At 36.6% G+C, this 18,582-nt stretch overlaps 2 protein-coding genes across 5 annotated transcripts in view; one reads left to right on the top strand and one right to left on the bottom strand.

Moving 5' to 3' along the window:
* Positions 1-566: 566 nt before the first annotated feature.
* UBA5 (ubiquitin like modifier activating enzyme 5) lies at positions 567-17,853 on the bottom strand. 3 transcript variants are annotated; one of them, XM_004036322.4, is made up of 12 exons: positions 17,036-17,853; positions 11,889-11,934; positions 11,684-11,773; positions 8,849-8,958; positions 7,491-7,577; positions 6,726-6,810; positions 5,889-5,993; positions 5,596-5,723; positions 2,386-2,521; positions 2,089-2,164; positions 1,846-1,952; positions 567-1,318 (listed from the first exon to the last, which is right to left on the bottom strand). In XM_004036322.4, the coding sequence occupies exons 1-12, from the start codon at positions 17,194-17,196 to the stop codon at positions 1,235-1,237; spliced, it is 1,215 nt and encodes a 404-aa protein (XP_004036370.1). In that variant the 5' UTR covers positions 17,197-17,853; the 3' UTR covers positions 567-1,234. The 3 variants fall into 3 exon arrangements, with proteins under 3 accessions (XP_004036370.1, XP_055239266.1, XP_018879409.1); XM_055383291.2 differs by lacking the exon at positions 17,036-17,853 and adding an exon at positions 16,692-16,900; XM_019023864.4 differs by lacking the exons at positions 11,684-11,773; positions 11,889-11,934 and having other exon boundaries at positions 17,036-17,136.
* Positions 17,631-18,582, top strand: part of ACAD11 (acyl-CoA dehydrogenase family member 11) — a 102,776-nt gene continuing 101,824 nt past the window's right edge. The window contains exon 1 of one of the 2 annotated variants that reach the window (XM_004036319.5): positions 17,631-18,131. In XM_004036319.5, the coding sequence (XP_004036367.5) occupies positions 17,983-18,131 (149 nt within the window). In that variant the 5' untranslated portion in view covers positions 17,631-17,982. The remainder of the gene's footprint in view (positions 18,132-18,582) is intronic. The other variant, XM_019023863.4, reaches the window with a different exon arrangement.

Here is an 18,582-nt window from a genome sequence, read left to right as displayed (position 1 = left end):
TTTATTTTACAATCAGGGATGTACTTTTAATTTTTTACGACATTTTCTCCCTAGAGATATAATTTAGATATTCCTATCTTCAAAGTAAAAATCAAAATAGGAAATAAGCATAGAAACAGCCTATTGGCAGTGGTTACACCTGCATGGTATTTATGAGTCTCCAAACTATTGGAAATTTATTTCAACCAAGGTTCTCTTAAGTCTTCATTACTTGGGTGTAACTCGAGAGAAAACTAATTTATATCAATTTACAGTTTAGTGGTCATGATCAGGGGAAAGTGATACTCTTCCACTGACTACAAGTCATTGCAGAGGCAGTTTAGAACTTTTCCTTTATGCCTAATATACAGGACAAACCTTGCCGACATCTCACTACCTCGAAAATCAAATTTAAATGAAGTATCCAGGAGTAGCCTAAAGAATGAGTGTAATCTGGATGGATTTTAGTCTAAATTTATGCCTTGCTCTTCAGTAAAGTATAGTAACTCCAGATATATGTTCCACAGATGCAATAATTTCTGTTCCTTGGTCGGTGCAGAATATAATTTATACTTCCTGAAATCAACTTTGTCTATTCATGAAAATAGCTGCTTTTTATTTGCCTTTGTCTCACTTTGAATATATATGATCCACAGGTTACAGACTTTTCCAATAACTACATTTCAACTTGTACTTCCATCAGCAAACATTTGAGAGGATGTTATTTCATAGGTTAACTATTTTGAATTCATTGTTGATCAAGTTAGTAGTAGTGGGCAATTTTCTTATAGAAAGCAATTCCAAACATAATGAGCAGATGCTTGCCAGCTCTAATCAATAAGCTGTATGCCTTGTCCTTCTCCCTGTATCTGAGGATCATATACTACTTTATTGTCCATGTCCTCATGCAACAGACACGAGGGATTACTGGAAAGAAAAAGATTACAGGATCAGATTTGTCCTTCCCCCACTGCAAAAGGACAAAACATTTCAACAGCTATGTTTTCAAGTAAGATTTATATCCTACAATATCCTTTGAGGTTTTCTTACTAGAATGAAACACATTTTAGGAGAGTTAATGATTTCGTTGGAGCGGGGAGAAACAGGCAAGTCACAGGATTTTCAAAAAGTATAACAATTCAGGTAAGAATATACATTAATTAATGTTGCCCTAAGTTTTATCAGTTAAATTTTTTTTTTAATTTCAAGGGAAGAGGCTTTAACATGAGAAATACAATATATCCCAGTCCATTATCTACATATTCTTCATTTTGGCCATGAGGTCTTCCAAGCTTTCACCAGAATCTTCCACTGTTAACTCAGTGACAGAATCTTCTTGCTATTGACAAATAAGGGAAATACAGTGAAAAAAGAACCATATAGAATTCTTGATGCTTAGGAATATATAATCAGTAAGTTTTGACCATGCTCAACAAGGTTATAAAGTAAATTTTCTTTAACAAATATCTTCTAATTTTTAGAAGAAAGAGTCTTTTACATTCCTCACCAGTCTTTTGATTTACAAGGCAGTAATTTCAATATTCTTGACAGCTCTAGTTTTTTAAACGACATCGTAGCTAAAACTACCGATAAACAAAAATGAGATCTTCATTTAATCAAAATCTACTATACTTGGTTCATTAATGAGTGAACAAAACCATTTTATTCTATGTTTTAAAAGTTTAAAATAAGCTATAAATATTTGCATATTAACACTGCATACCTCTCTCTCACATCTTAATGCCTATAGCATAAAATATCTAAAACAGGAAATACTTCATTGGCATTACAAATTAGAATGAAGATGAAAGAAGATAAATATTTTATATGATATTTACATATGGGTAAATCATATTTTTGAAGTACCTTTTTTGGAATTGTGTATGCCACTGTAATTCCTTCAGGTAAGTCTGGAACTGGACCTGAAGAATTTTTCAGTTCCTCTTCTGAAACCTCAGATACCAGCTCAATACCTGTAAATTTGATCCTATGTCAGTTTTTAAGGAATTTAATAAGCAATAATTATTCAATTTGTATAATCTTATTAGATTTGCTACCATAAAAGGTTTTGTTTTATGCTGCCATTTCAATTTATAAAAGAATACCTACCCCATTCATTCTCTTCATGGATTATTTCTTCCTCTTCTTGTATAACCTCTTGTTTAGGCAGTGCTGCTACCTTTTTCTGTAGAAATCAAACAGCATCAAAGTGTTCTTACTCATTCTCAGTTCTCTAAAGCATTAATCAAGAATTCAGACAGGCTTTTTATCTTACCAAAAGCAAGAAAGAACATTCATTTTTGAAGTATGGTGAATAAATTAACCGTTTATCTTGTATTCCAAATCTGTTTATGTATTGTCCTATTCAATATGATCCCTCATGCATTCTAACAGATTGTCATATACCTTATATTCTTCCTGCTGCTTCCTGCAATTTCTGTCATCACACTGAGGATTTGGCTTCATGGACATAGTAGGAAAAAAATCCTGCATTGCATTGTATCCAAGGTAAAAACTAACAGTACCAAAATTTAACAGAAACCTAGAAAAATCAAAATAGATTTAAATAAAGAAATTTAAAACATGAAAAATACTAGAACAGCTAAATTTTTAAAAAATAACGTTGAAATAGGTAATGATATATTTTTTTTAACCAGAAAACAGAAATCTGCATCCAGAAAACAGAAATTTTATCTTATTTACAGTGCCTGGCTCATAGTAGATACTTCAGTGTTTATTGAATGAAGGAAAGAAAAGATTACTCCATTTCATCAACTGTAGAACACACTATTTTTTTGAACCTCAAAGATAAAATGCTGGCAGCTAAACAATTACACGTCAACAACTTCAAGAAGCATGCTGATTTCAGAGAAGCTAAAATGTGGGAGAAGTGTATTTTTTAAATCCCTGAGATAATTAAGAAAGCTACTTAATTTTAACATTTTGTATGTAACTTACTATAAAATGCACAATCTTAAATGTATAGCTCAAGAAAATTTTGTATGAGCCTTTCATGTAACCATCACCAGATCAAGATACAGAACATTTTCAGCATCCCATGTGCCTCCAGCTCCCTCCTGCCCTCTTCCCAGTCAAATCTGATACCTTTTACTGTGTTGCCCAGGCTGGAGTAAGGTGGCGTGATCAAGGCTCACTGTAGCCTCGCCCTCCCAGGCTCAAGCAATCCCATCTCAGCCTCCCAAGTAGCTGCGACTACAGGCAAGCACCACCACGCTTGGCTAATTTTTGTATTTTTTTTGTAAAGATGGGGCTTTGCCATGTTGCCCAAGCTGGTCTCGAATTCCTGGGGTCAAGCAATCCGCCTGCCTTGGCCTCCCAAATTGTTGGGATTACAGGCGTGAGCCACTGCACCCGGCCAATCTGATGTCTTTTATTAGGTTGGCGCAAAAGTAATTGCAGTTTTTGTTAAAAGTAATGGCAAAATCCGCAATTACCTTTGCACTAACATAATAAAAGCTTCTATACAGAGAAAATCACATAAAAAAGATAAATGACAAAAATATTTGCAAATACACATTCTTAATATACAAGACAAAAAAGAGCAACAACTATTAGCAGATAATTCACAGAAGAATGTAAGTATTCAACCTTTTTCACAAATAAAAACAAAAATTAAATGCCTATTTTTTACCCACCAGAATGACAGATTACAGAGTTTGATGATACTCAAAGTTATCAAAGGTATGGGTGAACCAGGTACTCCTAAACTATGATACAAATGTATAATCCTTTTGCAGGAGAAATTTAGTAAATATTTCATAAATTCAGAAATTCTACTTTAAAAAATGTGTACTATAGGCCGGGTGCAGTGGCTCATGCCTGTAACTCCTAGCACTTTAGGAGGTCGATATGGGCAGACTGCTCGAGCCCAGGAGTTCAAGACCAGCCTGGAGAACATAAGGAGACTTTGTTTCTACAAAAAATACAAAAACATTAGCTGGGCTTGGTGGTGGGTGCTTGTAGTCACAGCTACCTGGGAGGCTGAGGTAGGAGGATCACTTGAACCTGGAAGACTGCAGTTAGCCGAGATTGTGCCTTTGTGCCTCTGCACTCCAGCCTGGGTGACAGAGTGAAACCCTGTTTGAAAAAAAAAAAAAAAAAGTACTATAGAAAACTCTAGGCTGGGCACAGTGGCTCACGCCTGTAATCCCAACACTTTGGGAGGCTGAGGTGGGCAGATTACTTGAGCTCAGGAGTTCAAGACCAGCCTGAGCAACATGGTGAAACCTTGTCTCTACAAAAAATACAAAAATTAGCCAGGCATTGTGGCATACACCCATACTTCCAACTACTTGGAAGGCTGAGGTGGGAGGATCACTTGAGCTCAGGAGGTTGAGGCTGCAGTGAGCCATGACTGAGCCACTGAACTTCAGCTTGGGCAACACAGTGAGACCTTGTCTCCAAAAAAACAAAAAGAAGACTGATCAATCTAGTATTCAAAGATACATACAAGATGTAGCCTATAGCATTGTTAATAAAAAAGAAAAGAATTAAGTAGCCTAAATGACCATCAATAGAGGGGCTAGCTAAATAGGACACATCCTTAAGAGAATACTTTGTTAGCCATGATTCTTTTCTCCTTTTTTGTATCATACTATAAAATGTTTTGTTTAGACAGGGCCTACTACTCTCTAAACAGGCTATTTGCTCTTATATGAAATAGCCCTAGACCATTACTTTGAGAGTTTATATGTATGCTTTTTTCAATTTCTTTGCTCGCAACTGACACTTCTTATTGATTGGTACCTCCATGTGTCTTGTTGCAGTTTGTTCTTATTATATTGGAGGCTTAGGGAATACAACTAAGCTTATTAAAGTTGTAAAATGAGGGAAAATAAATAGCCTGAATTAGAGAACACCTAAAGGGGCTCTGCTTTTAATAAAGTATGAGTTGATTCATAAACTGTGACATAAATTTCAGCAGCAAAGAAATCTTTTTCCTTCTTTTTAGCTATAGTTTAGATAGTACAGTTGCTGGATATTTGTTTTTGGATAGCAAAGGTATCTAAAAGCAGATTTCAAGAATCTTTTTTTTTTTAAGTATTGTTAATGTGTTTTATATTAACACTAATATAAATGTTAACATTTTATGTAAATGTAAAATTTACAGTAACACTAATGTTTAATTACATTAACAATAATTACTGTTTAGTCACATTTGGTTTCTTTTTGGTAAGACTTAAATCAAGATAGTAGAAACAAGTGTGTTTAAGTCTCCATCCACTGGACAGACTTGCAAAGATTTAAATCATTTGGTTAATGTTTCATAAATAAATATGCCACTAACATTGTATCATTTAATAAAAGCTATTCCAAATGCAGGGAGTAACTGACATTCACATATATTCACGTATGAATATGCACACATGTATTATATGTAATATTTAATATAGCAATATATATGAAAAGTAGACATACATATATAAAATAGAATTTGCACATATACATATATAAAACATTTAAAACTACATTTAAGTTTAAAGTAACTAAATTATATACTTAGCTTGTAATTTCAGTTTCTGAAATGCTTTGTGAAATATATTTATGTTTACTGAAAGCATACAAGACTATTCAGAAAAATTAGCCCTGACTTACTTTAACACGTTTTGTACTAAGATCCCAGCAACCACACCCATAGTGGTAGGAAGACTGGCTGCACAAACACCTTCTCGTTTCAGAGTCTTTTCATCAATATTTGCAGCAACTACAAGTGGTGGAGCACACTACATGAAAAATAAAACATTTCAAAAAAAAAGAGAAAAAGTATGAGATGTTCCAAATAGTATTCCATCCAAGTTTGCTTTTTCTTTGAATTGTAATACATTTTCAATGCCCCAAGAACTCAAGTATCTAACAGTGAAGAATATTCCAAAAAGAATAATGCATACCGCAAAACAAGCAGATTCTCCAGGAATTATGAGCTGTATATGCCCTGAAACTGCATTTTCACTGACCCCAGATTCCATCCATGTTTGTCCAAGTTCATTACAAGCCTTAGTAGAAATGGGTGAAAACATAAGGAAAAAAAATAAAAGAGCAAGAAGTAATTTACAATAAATTCTTTTAACTGAATGGATTACCAAGGTCTTTTAAAATTAATTTTCAGAACAAATGAGGCAAGTTGTAAGATAATGGAATTCCTTGGTAATTACCATACTCTATTTAAAGAGTAGAGTGACAGTATTCAAGACGCAGTCAGTAAATATTATTAAATTGAATCAAAGTTTACTGGATTTCTTGTCAAATTAATGTGAAATTTCACTTTTCTAAAATCATTTCAGGAACAAAAAAAATGCCAAAATATCATCTGAAAAGTTAAAAACAATATTCAAAAGGAAAATAATTATTTTTATTTTTGAGAAACCAGGTTTTCAGGCAATTTATACATATTTATACATTTATAAAATAACAAAAGCTAAAACTAATGCTGACCAAGATTATAAGATACTAATTTAAGAATTATACATCAGAGGTATTTGCTGTTTTATAGTTTACCAGCAAAAAGAGTAGGATACTGTAACACATATCACAGCAGCAAGGCTAGACAGTCTAGGTCCCACAGCTATTAGAATAGATTTTAAGAGTAGGCTAAGAGAACATTACAAATAAAACACAGAAAAGGGTTTACATTCAGAACTGTTTTTAGGATGGGGATTATATACTGATAGAATATACAGGAAAACAGATAAATCCATGAATATATCTTGCACAGCAGGGATACTCACTGTATTTATTGTCATTCGAGCTTCAAAATTGTCCACACAGCTAAGAACTAGATCAACAGGTTTTCCTTCTTCTAACCCACCATTACTAGTCAAAGAAAATAAGTTTGAAAAACATCAGGACACAAAATACACTCTAATACATTATACTTACTTGTTCAGTCCAACACTTATTCTTTCATTAAATGTTTGACTATAATTATTACATAATAAATATGTAATATTAAAGATATCATATATATCAAGTATTGAGTAACTTATGAATATAACATCAATGATACTACAGTATCATTGTAGTATTACTTATTTTACAAGAACTACAAGGGTGAAGGAAGTATAAAGTATGTTCACAACAGTTATTTTTTCACTACCAGCTTTCACATTTTTATTCATGCTTCATTACAAATGTAATAAAAGCTAATTGAATGCAACTCATTATTTCAGTGGTGGTCTGACAGTCTCTGAAGAAAACCATTTTCAGACAGAAATATAATCTAGAACACAGAACTTAAAGTTGACATTCTCTTCTTATATTGTAACTTACAGGGGTTTTTTGCTTGTTTGCTTTTTATTTTTAATTGTTTTTGGACAATATATACCTTTAAATGATATTCTAATACATAAAAATTACACAAAAATTACTGTACTAAAAAAATGGAAAAATATATATCAATCTTCCATTCATTGGATTAATCCATAGATTTTTCTAATAATTTTCTAATACTTGAGCTGGACATTATACAAAATATTCATAAATCAAAATTTTACCTTATTCTATCCATGAAATGTTGGAAGTTTTCCACTGTGGTTATATTATAGTTGTGTACTTCAAAAAGAACATCAGGATTAATGTTCCTAAGAAGGAAAAAGGAAATGATTATAAGCCTGTAATCCTAGCATTTCAAGAGGCTGTGGTGGGAGGATTACTTGAGTCCAGGAGTTCAAGGCTACAGTGAGCTATCATCGCACCCACTGCACCCCAACCTGGGGGACAGAGTGAGACCCTGTCTCTAAAAAAATGTTTTTAAAAAGATTACTACTAGTAGCTGTAGTAAGAAAAAGCTGTGAGGAAAAGAGATGAAAGAGCTAAAGGGCATTTAACATACCTTAGAGAAGCGAATTCAAGCTATTCAAAGAAAACCCAAAGTCCTTTTCTATCTCTTTTATCTCACACTTCAAGGACTAGGTTCATTTTTGTCATAAAGATTACAAAACTGTTCCCACCCCAATCAATCTAAGTGTTGGGAATTAAGACTTAACCATGTCCAGTAACTACCTACAACTCAGCCTCACTTCCTTACTCAGTTAACAAATTTGGGGCCACAAAGAAAATTCCTAAAGCAGGGATTGGTGAACTGTGGCCCATGGGCCAAATCTGGCCCACCACCTGTTTTTGTGCAGCCTTCAGGCTAAGAACTTTTTTTCATTTTTAAGTGGTTGGGAAAAGAAATCAAAAGAACATTTTATGACTATAAAAATTGTATCAGCCAGGAACAGTGACTCATGCCTGCAATGCTAGCACTTTGGGAGGGCTAGGTGGGCAGATGGCTTGAGTCCCAAGAGTTTGAGACCAACCTGGGCAATATGGCAAACCCCCATCTCTGCTAAAAGTGCAAAACATTAGCCAGGCATGGTGGCACGTGCCTGTAGTCCTAGCTACTCAGGAGGCTGAGATGCGAAGATAGCTTGAGCCCGGGAGGCGGAGGTGCAGTGAGCCGAGATTGTGTCACTACACTCCAATCTGAGTGACAGAGTCAGACTGTCTCAAAAAAATTTTATTTTTTAATTAAAAAAATTAAAAATTGTATGAAATTCAAATTTCGGAGTCCAAAAATAGAATTTTCTTGGAGCACAGACATGCTCATTCATGTTTGTTTTGCCTACAGCTGCTATCAAACTGCAACTAACAGTTGCAACAGAATATCTGGCCCTCAAAGACTAAAATATTTATTATCTAACCTATACATAAAAAGTTTGCCAACCCATGTCCAACAGGTAAGAGAATTCTTTGTACAAGTGAAAACTGCATTTTATAGAGAAAAATTAAGATTCATTTATATTAACTCATATCAAATACATAAAGTAAGATTTCACTGAATATGGTACTTGATTGCTATTCCATTTACCTCAGAGTATGTTCTGCTGCTTGAACTTTACTTAATCCTGCTTGATGAGGTTGGAAGAAAAGTCTATTCATATTGGCTAGTTCCACCTTGTCATAATCAAAGAGTAGCAACTAAAATGAAAATAGTGGTATTCTGATGAAAAACATACCAAAAAACTAAACATATCAAAAAATAAATTAGAGAGCTTTACATTTATATTAGTTTAGCAGTTTGATAATAATATTAGCTAACTCTACAACACTAGGTGCCATATATTAATTCATTGAATGCTCATGTGAGGCATGTAGGTACTATTATCCTTATTTTTAAAATGAGGCAACTACAACACTTGTCCAAAGGCCACTCATCTAATATGAAGTGAAAATGGGATTCAAATTCAAGCATTCTCAATCCAGCATCTGCACCTCAACCACAATGCTTTGCTGCCTGTCTAAATAATTTATTCAGAAATTAATTCCCTTTCATTCCATTTTTTAAATCTGTGGCAAAATCCTACTTCATTTCCATTTTTTGCTAAAAGCCAGGAATCCATTGGATAAATGAAATCTTTAAATAAGATGAAAACAAGTGCTGTAACTTAAAATATAGTATAACCTGACTCCTTTTGTGTATATGACAAAATATATACCAGTGACATGGCTAAAACATTATTCCAAATAGAATTACAAACCAGTTAATTGTTGTTTCCTGCTATACACTTAAGCCTGTTTCAAAAAGCATTTGTCACACACACACACACACACACACACTAAAATGGCCATTAGATCACATTTTTTATCAGTAAGAACAGGCTAGAGCCAAGGACTTCCTGTCCCTTCTTCATATGAAATTCTGTGACTCTTTAATACAATTCTCAGCACACTAAACAATAAAAACAAAAATGGGATTTTCTTCTCAATAAAAAACTAAAAAGAAAAAAAATTAACCTAACCCATAACACCTAGATAGCCCTTAATACTAGAAAAGATCTCACACTCTCCAAAATTTTCTAATCCTACGTAAGAGTCTCCAAAACATAGTTTCTTTAAGCTCATCAATATTTATTAGGTCAGGCCAAGTATTAAATGAGTTTCTGCCTCATAGCTTGTTTATACATAAGTTGTAGGAAACATTAAACTTGGGAACAGAAGGTCTGAGCTGTAACTCTGCCACTAATTAGCTCTGATTGTGGGTAAATCACTTTCACTTTTTAGGCCTGTATCTTCATCTCTAAAATAAAGCAGCGAATATAGATCTGGTGATCCAAGGCACCCCAGATACTTTAAAGAGATCCAAAGGCTTTCAGGGATAAGAAATGGACTCTGGGTTTCCTAACATCTTCTACTTTCCTATTTAACCTCATTAATTCACTTCGTATTTATCTGTTTTACAAATTAAAGAAAGACTTCCTGAAACTTACCTGTGTAGATTCTCAGTTTACAAACTTGAGGGCACACTGGAATCACTTGGAGAATTTTTAAAAATACAGATATTTGTGCCTCATCCCCAGAGACACTTATTATGGGGTGCAGTCTGGACACCAGAATTTTTTTAAAACTTCCCAGGTGATTCTAACTACAGCAATATATAACTACTGTTCTACCTCTTTGCTACTCAAAATGGCATGGTCTAGCTGCATTAGCATCACCTGAAGCTTGTTAGAGATGCAAGAGCACTTCTCCAACTTTAAAATGCAAATGAATCATTTGGGGATTGTGTTAAAATACACATTCTGATTCAGTATGTCTGAGGTAGGTATTGAGAGCTGATACTAATGTTACTACTTCAGGGACTAGACTTGGAGTAGAGCAAGGATCCAGTGGTTCTTACTGGTGTAATCCTAGCAACATCAGCATCATGATCACCTGGGAGCTTGTTAGCAATGTCAATTATTAAGTCCACCTGACACCTATAAAAATCAAAACCACCAGAGTAGGATCTGTTAATCTGTGCTTTAATAAGGCTTCCAACTAATTGTGATAACATACTCAAACTTGAGAGCCACTAATCTCAATAATCTCTATTATCCCTGGTCAAGCAGTCAGGGTGCTTAAGTCAGCTATAAGCAATTTTTGTCCAGGTTTTGTAAATCTTTTGAAAGGTATTAAAATTTCAATAAATATTTTTAGTATTTTGGTGGTGTTATTTCTATACTGATAAGTGAGTGCCAATTTTGAAATCACCTTCTTTTAAGAATTTGGGGTAGACCAACATATTAGAAAGCATTGGTAAACTGTGGGAGAATGCTTCCTTTACAAGAACAACAAATTAAAGGATACATAATTGTGGAAAGCTTATTCATTCAACCATTATGTATCTAACATCATAGACTCTGGCTTTATAAATCTAAGATTGGTAGACTGAATTCTGGTACAAGAAAGTTACTTCTTTCTAACCCATAATCTAAATGAATTTTAGAAAAAAGTAAAAGAGTACCAATTTTTAAAAATCCATCCAGAGCATTCTCTAGTTCAAAATCAAGAGTAGGAAAGGTACATGTTTTCTATTCTGCCTGGTATATGTTTAATAAAATATTTGTTAGATGTTTCAGTGTTTCACACACTTTATCAAATTAACAGCCTTCTTTCCTAAGTTTCTATATCTAAAACACCTAAGTCCAAATTGTTTACATATTACTTCAAACAAAAACGTTTCTAAACACAATTAGACAATCTTTGTCTAATATCACCTTTTTTTTGGGTGGGGATATGTCTCAACCTGAGTAGAAAGAACAATCTAGATTAATACACTGCAAGTCAATAAGCCACTGGTAAAGAAAAAAAATCCTAACTTGTACCTGATTTACTCCAGGAGTGAGTAGTTCCCTATATGACAGGCAAAGAGAAATGTTTTTACCTTACCAATGCCACATCTTGTCAGCATTTCAGCAGTCACACTACCTACTCCACCAACACCTACTATTGCTACGGCAAAGGTACGGATTTTCTGTGAAATATAAAATAGTATATGTTGGTTAATAGCTCTTCATCAAATATGTCACCAGAAGTTATTTTAATTTACTGAATTAATCTTACAAAAACTTGGAAAGGGTTTATCATACCTCATAGTCGCTTACAATTCCCATTCGTTTCAATGCCATCAAGCGGCTTAAAACAAAGAAAAATATGTTTTAAAGCTTACAGTCTTTTAGGTATTAGTAATACAAATAGACATACATCATCACAGAAAATAAACACCAAAATATAATCATTACTAATCGTTTCAAAGAGGAGGATGCTTACAGGCTGGTTTTTACCAGATGAAACTAAATTACCCAGGCACCTTTTAAAAAAACTCTCCCAAGTGTAGCATATGAAACAAGATTGGTTTTTAAAAGCTATGTATTCTGATTTGCAGCCAAGATTGCGACTACTACTTAAATGTTAAGGGTCAAAGTTAAATTTCAACATTTTTCTATGCTTTGGTAGAATATGTAAATATTTAATGTTTTAACACTCAGATCTCCATCATCAGAGTAAATTCATGGCTGGAATTCCATTCTCTTGTTGCCTCTGCCCACAATAGATGATGTCTACTTTTAGTAAGCACCTACTGCATGCCAAAGACTCTAAGAGGTGCTTTAACTAGTTACTGGTAATCTGCAGTTTAAGTCTATGGTTAATTCCCATTCATCTTCACTTTAAGGAGTCAAATAGTTCCACCAGGCTTGTTAGGAAATTCAGCCTCCACCCCCATTTTCCTCTCCCTCGCTTTTAAGTCCATTACCATCATATTCCTAAACAACATGCTAACATTGTTATTTCTTTTCAGTTTTAGTCAATTACCTGAATCAGATTTTGCTCTTAGCATTCATCCCCACTGCACGCAGACATCTTCCATCCCACCAACTTCCCAATATTGTTAGATGATCATCTTGGTTAGATGTTAACTCTTCACAACTGGGCCATGCAATATATTAAAATTTACCCTTTCCTCTAACTCCCAACCGTGAAGTTAATAAGTATGTTTCTCCTGATGCTTAATTTCCTATGTATTTTCACAAATTCAACCACCAACTTTCCACTAGTTATCTAAAGTTCCTCTAGATACATTCATATTCATGAGGTATTCTATCAATTTCATCTTCTTAAAGATTATCTCCTAGAATCTGACATGATTGTCTCTAGACTTACTGCACATACAGCTCCCTTCCTAGGCTCTTCCTTCATCATTATACTACAAAGTCTCTTAATTTCTTTATTCTGTATTAATCCACTGTTTCCTGTATGCTATAGCTCACTAGTTCTAAAGTGTCTATGGATCAACAACAGGACCACCTGAGAATTTAATAGAAATGCAATTTCTTAGGCCCTACCCTATAATCACCCACTGAATCAGAAATCTTGAATGTGGAGTCCAACAATTTGCTTTAACAAGCCCTCCAGTAATTCTGATGCACATGACAGTTCAAAACACTGTCATCAATTATTTTTAAACTTACTCTCTTGCTGTGGTTAGAAGAACATCTTCCAGTAGTTTTGCAAAGGGTACGACAGACGTAAATTTTGAGAACTTTCATTTCTGAAAATGTTCCTTATCAAAATTATATTCTTTATAAAAATGACAAAGCAAAGGGCATATAATTGTGGGAAGCTACACATATACTCTTAATCGATAGTTTAACTTGGTAAAGAAGTCTAAAGTTAGAATTGTCTTTCAACATTTTAAGGTATTGCTCCAGTGTCTCCTAGCTTGTAAAATTTCACAGTGTGCCTTAATGTGAATCTGTTCTCATCCCTTGTGCTGAGTTTTTAGTGGACTGTTTCAAAATGAAAACTCACATTTTCAGTTCTGGGAAATGTCCTTGAAGAATCTGGTTACTTCCTTGTTTGGTTTGTTTTTCCTGGACTCTCTGGAACTCCTATTATTTGGAAGTTGAACCATTTGGATTTGTCCTTTATCTTCTTTCTCCAGTTATCTACTATTTCAGTTTTCTGCTCTATTCTCTGGATGATTTCTTTCAACTTTATTTTCCAACACTTCTATTAAGATTTTCATTTCTATTACCATCTCCATTTGCAAGAATTCCTGATCATCTAAATACTTTGCACCTTGTTCCTGTATCATTTGTACCATATCTTCTCTCATCTAAGGATACTAATGATAATTTAGGGGGATGTGTTTATCTTACATAGTCTATCCAAGTTGCTATTTTTATTTCTTTCATGTTAGAAGTTTCTTTCATCCTTTGTTCTGTTCATATTTAAGTGTGGGACACTAATAAAGGTAACAATATAGGCAATAACTGTTTGACTTTGGACTTCACTGTAGGGTCATCTGGCCAGACTATTTAGTTGAGAAACCCACAATGTCAGTGTCTTTCAGTCTTTCCTCTTGGCTCTATCAGATTCCCTAGAGAATAATCTTTCAAACTCCAACCTGAGTTGGAGTTCCAACCCCACGATCAGCTGTTGGAAGTGAAGAAGCAAGGCTGGGAGTCTCGACACTCAGTATGTAAGCATTTAGTTTACATTCAGTCACAGCATTCAGCATGTAAACAATCAGTTTACCCCTTCCTTCAGGTACAAAGACCTGCCCCAATTATTCTTGGAAATCTTCTAATTTACTCTTTCTAATGAAGAAATCTCTACTCTCCTCTTCTGGTAGGGAAGGAGTGTTTGCCCAGTTACCCACAGTGGAGTAGGGGATCTGGGGCTTTTGTTTCTTCAACAGATTTTCAACTGAAAGTTTTTTTTAGCCCTACCTGAAGTTCTGCAAGTACCTGTGCCTATTCCCGAGCGTTTTGGGGGATTCTTGCAATAAACTGGGTTGCAAGCTTAAGATTAAACTTCTCTGAATCTATTAAATCAGTTACCTTCACCCATCCCTTCTCTAGTTTCCAAATTGTTACTATAATCAAGTACAGGGACCTACCCCTCCCCATCAGTTATTAATACGAACCCTTTATATTTTCAATGGGAGTTTCTTTTAAAAAATTCCTTTACTGTCACTTTAGTGAGGTTGGGTAGAAAGTGATGGAATTTGCTATCCTTACCTTGATGCTCCCTTCAATCTTTAAATAATCTGAGAAGCATGGATGGCAACCCCCTTTTACAGATGAGGGAAACGGTTTGGGTTAATCAACTGCCCAAAATCAGCTAACTGGCAAGTGGTATTCTGAGCTGGGTTTCTGAGCCAGGATTTGATACCAGGTTTTCTAATCTCAAAGCCTCTCCAATTTTTCCACATGCTTATAACTATATTCCATGACACATAATTTTACGGTTACTTGTGTTTTTTAATATCCCACATCCATGTAGTCTCTCAAACTGAAGCAAAAGTCAGGTGCTTTATATTTCTTTTGTATCTCTTGAAGCAATTAAAATGGTGTTGAACACATACATATCCCTTTCCTATAACCTTTTGTACTTTATCATAATTCAATAACCTGTATTTTATCAATAATAACACTGTACTTTATCATAATCCTTATCACCTGTACTGCAATGGCATGTTTACTTTTCTATTTATCTCACACTCATCTGGTAAGCTCTAGAGGGAAAAGACCATGTCTACTTTATATTCACAGTGTCTGCACACAATAAGTACTCAATACAAAGTAAACAATATTGTCAAGGAGGACTGGAGACAAAAATGTACTCAGTAAATATGTGCTGTATGAACAATTCAAAAAATTAAAGCTGAACTTTATTAAAATTCCATATATCAGTGAACAGCTTTGGGTATCAAACTGCCATCTCCTGTATAGCAATTTTAATAAAGTCAATGGTGCAAATCAGATAGAAAATACTACATATTTAGACTTGAGTTCTGAAAGTTTTGTTATAATTACAATGTCAAGGGATCATCTCATATTAAATAATGTCTGAAAGACAACTTAAATTCATGACCCATATTCCTCTGCTTTTCATTCTGGAGGGAAAATTTCAAAGTCTTCATTTGTAAAATTTTAAAATGTTTTAAAAATGTCAAATAGTTTCCACTTATTCTGATTAGAGATGTCAGTTCATGCTTATTTAATCTCTAAAAATTCTGGACCATTAACCCTTCATATTTGGCAACACAGTTAAAACAGTGCACCCTAAGACTTCTACTGCGGCTTTATATATCACAAACTAAAACCTTTTTTAAAAATCAAAACTGTTATGCTCTTTAAAGGAAAAAAGCAACAATAAAATCTTCATTATCTACTTTAACACTATACAATTTTTAGCTACACGACTTAATTGTTTTTACTGGGGAGACGGTTCATGAGAATTTTACATTAAGACAAATCTAATGCAAGACAGGCCTTATTATTTACTACCAAGGCATGAACCTGAGGTGGCTCTCTAAGCCTCAATTTTCTCACTTATATAATGGGGGTAAAATAGTAGCAATCTCATAGGGTTTTGGTGGGAGGAGACAATGCATGTAAAGTGCTTACACAGTGAAAGCTCAATAACTGCTTGCTACTAAATGCACCTAGCAATAAAATCTTGTATAAGGCTTGCCATGTACAAGCGCTACTCTAAGACCTTTATACATACTGATTTTTTCAATCCCCACAACTATGACAGAGATAGATATTACTATTATCTTCATTGTACAGGTGAGAAGCTGAAGCGGAAGTTTCACAACTTGCCAAAGGTTAGGCAGTTACGAAGAGAGTAGTTAGATTTGAATTGCAATCAGTCTGGCGGTAGAGTCCTTACCCTTAATCATTGCACTATATTCCATCTGCTGAATTGATAAGCTTTGTTAGGAAAGAAGAAAAGAGAGGCCTGGGCAGTCTTGGTAATGTCGAATGGTTTGAGATGTTAAGGAGCACCCGAATATCTCAGATTAGAGCTAACCCCGCTCTCCCCCGCCCCGACCCCATTTAAGATGCATTGATAAGCCTTTAATGAAACTCAAAGTTTACCTTAGCAGGTTTTACATTTGATCTCATCTTCTGAAAGTTCTTACTATCAGTCTTATACACAGCGAGGCGGACTAATTAAGAGGCAAGGGTGATAGGAAACTGGACACACGTCCTCAGCAGGCACAGGAGCAGCACCATATGGCTGACTCACTGGAGGTTTTTTAAAAAGAGAAAGAATATCTTCCGATCAGTACTAAGATGTGGCCTTGCCCATTTGGGATTCGCAGACCAAGAAAAGGGTGGCAGGCGTCCCCATGAGCGGGACGTGGGAAGCGCCTCACTTCTGACCTCACGGAGCCTGACCTCGTCCCCCGCGCCTGCCTCCGACCGGCGACGCAGGTTACCTGTAGGGATTCGAATCCACCACCTCTGAGCTCATCTTCTCGATGCGGACCCGGCCGCCCCCTCCGTCGCCGCTCCTCGGGACCTGCAGACTCCTCTCCTGGGCAAGTTCCCGCTCCAGCTCCTGGACCCGCTGCTGCAGCCGCTCCACAGACTCCGCCATGGCTGGGACTCCGGCCGCCAACGCTCCCAGCCCGGGCCTTCGCCGCCGCCTTCGCCCCACGCTGCTCGGCTGGGCCCGCGAGGGGTACGTGGGGAGGCACCTCGCCGCTGCCTTCCTAGCCCAGAGCCCTGGGGAAGTGCACCCAGCGCCTCACAGACACACACGTCTCCGAGACTCCCGCAGGCCTTCCTCGGAGCCGCTTCCGGTGCGTCGCAGACATCGCTCCCCCTCAGCAAAAACCTGGCTCTTTCGGCTTCCTTCCTCGCTGGGCCGGCTAAACCCGGCCGCAGCAGGACCGGGGTGATAAGTGTCCAGGGCAGGAGGCCAGCGATGTTGCCTTGCTAACCGGGTGTCTAAGAGAAACAGGGTCTTTTTATTCTTAGGCTCGACAGCCTGACGGCCCTTTTTCTGAACGGGACCCTGCAGGTCTTCCGCCTGCTGTTGCATTAAATTTGGGGGTGGAAGAGGCTTCTGCGTTGTTCCTTACCCGCAACGATGACCATGGCTTTGCCTTCTTTAAAATTGAGGCCTCCAACTCTGACGCTGACTGGAGAATTGAAATCCGAACACACATTGGGCTCTTTTGGCACTTGACTAGAGCTAAAACCTCCAGATTCAGCGGGCAAGCGTTGCTCAGCAACGGCTCGTAGGCTGTGTGCGGTTGGCTGGAGCCAGACCCCGCCCCGGCCTCGGCCCACGCTCTAGAGGGGACGTTGCCCCAATCCTGAAAGACTTCGGCACTCGAGACCTGTGGATGCCGCGTTGCTGTGGCCTGCGGGGGTGATCATGAAGCCAGGTGCTACTGGCGAGTCCGATTTGGCCGAAGTGCTGCCCCAGCACAAGTTCGACAGCAAGTCCCTGGAGGCCTACCTAAACCAGCACTTGTCTGGCTTTGGGGCCGAACGTGAGGCTACGCTGACCATTGCCCAGTACAGGTATGGACGTCAGCCTTTGCCTCCAGCGGAAAAAAATTTGTGCATTGAGTTTTCCTTCCTTTGGCCCTGGGTGGTTTCCTAAGTTTCTCCCACCCTGATTGCTTTTCCTGCAGTCAGTGGACGCACCCTACAGGCATGAGCTGCTATTGCCGGCCCTCTGAATTCGATGCTGGGGGGCTTCCCAATTGGAGGGCGGTAATGGAAGCGCAATAACGTTCGCCATTCTACTATCCAAAGGAATCTTTGTTAAAGGATGAATTTATGTCCCTTGAGGATTCACCAAGGCAATTAAGGCTACAAATTCTGAGAAATAGATGCCTTCTTTTGTGATACAGCCATTAGATCTTTTTCTGAGAAGCTGGTGTAATTCCGTTTGATTGGCCGTATTCCGGGAGGCTGAGTTAATGACACCAGATGGAGGATCCGAATTCGAGTACTAGCTTTTCCACTT

Source organism: Gorilla gorilla, chromosome 2, assembly GCF_029281585.2.
Source record: "Gorilla gorilla gorilla isolate KB3781 chromosome 2, NHGRI_mGorGor1-v2.1_pri, whole genome shotgun sequence".
Lineage (NCBI taxonomy): Eukaryota > Metazoa > Chordata > Mammalia > Primates > Hominidae > Gorilla > Gorilla gorilla.
Note: the sequence above shows the minus strand (reverse complement) of the source record. Positions and strands in the feature narration are given on the sequence as shown.

Coding starts and splice junctions, on each gene's coding strand:
- UBA5 (XM_004036322.4), bottom strand. CDS start 17,196: ATGGCGGAGTCTGTGGAGCGGCTGCAGCAGCGGGTCCAGGAGCTGGAG. Junction 11,935..17,035: donor GTGGATTCGAATCCCTACAG/GTAACCTGCGTC, acceptor CTTTGTTTTAAG/CCGCTTGATGGCATTGAAAC. Junction 5,994..6,725: donor CTCGAATGACAATAAATACA/GTGAGTATCCCT, acceptor ATTTCTACTAAG/GCTTGTAATGAACTTGGACA.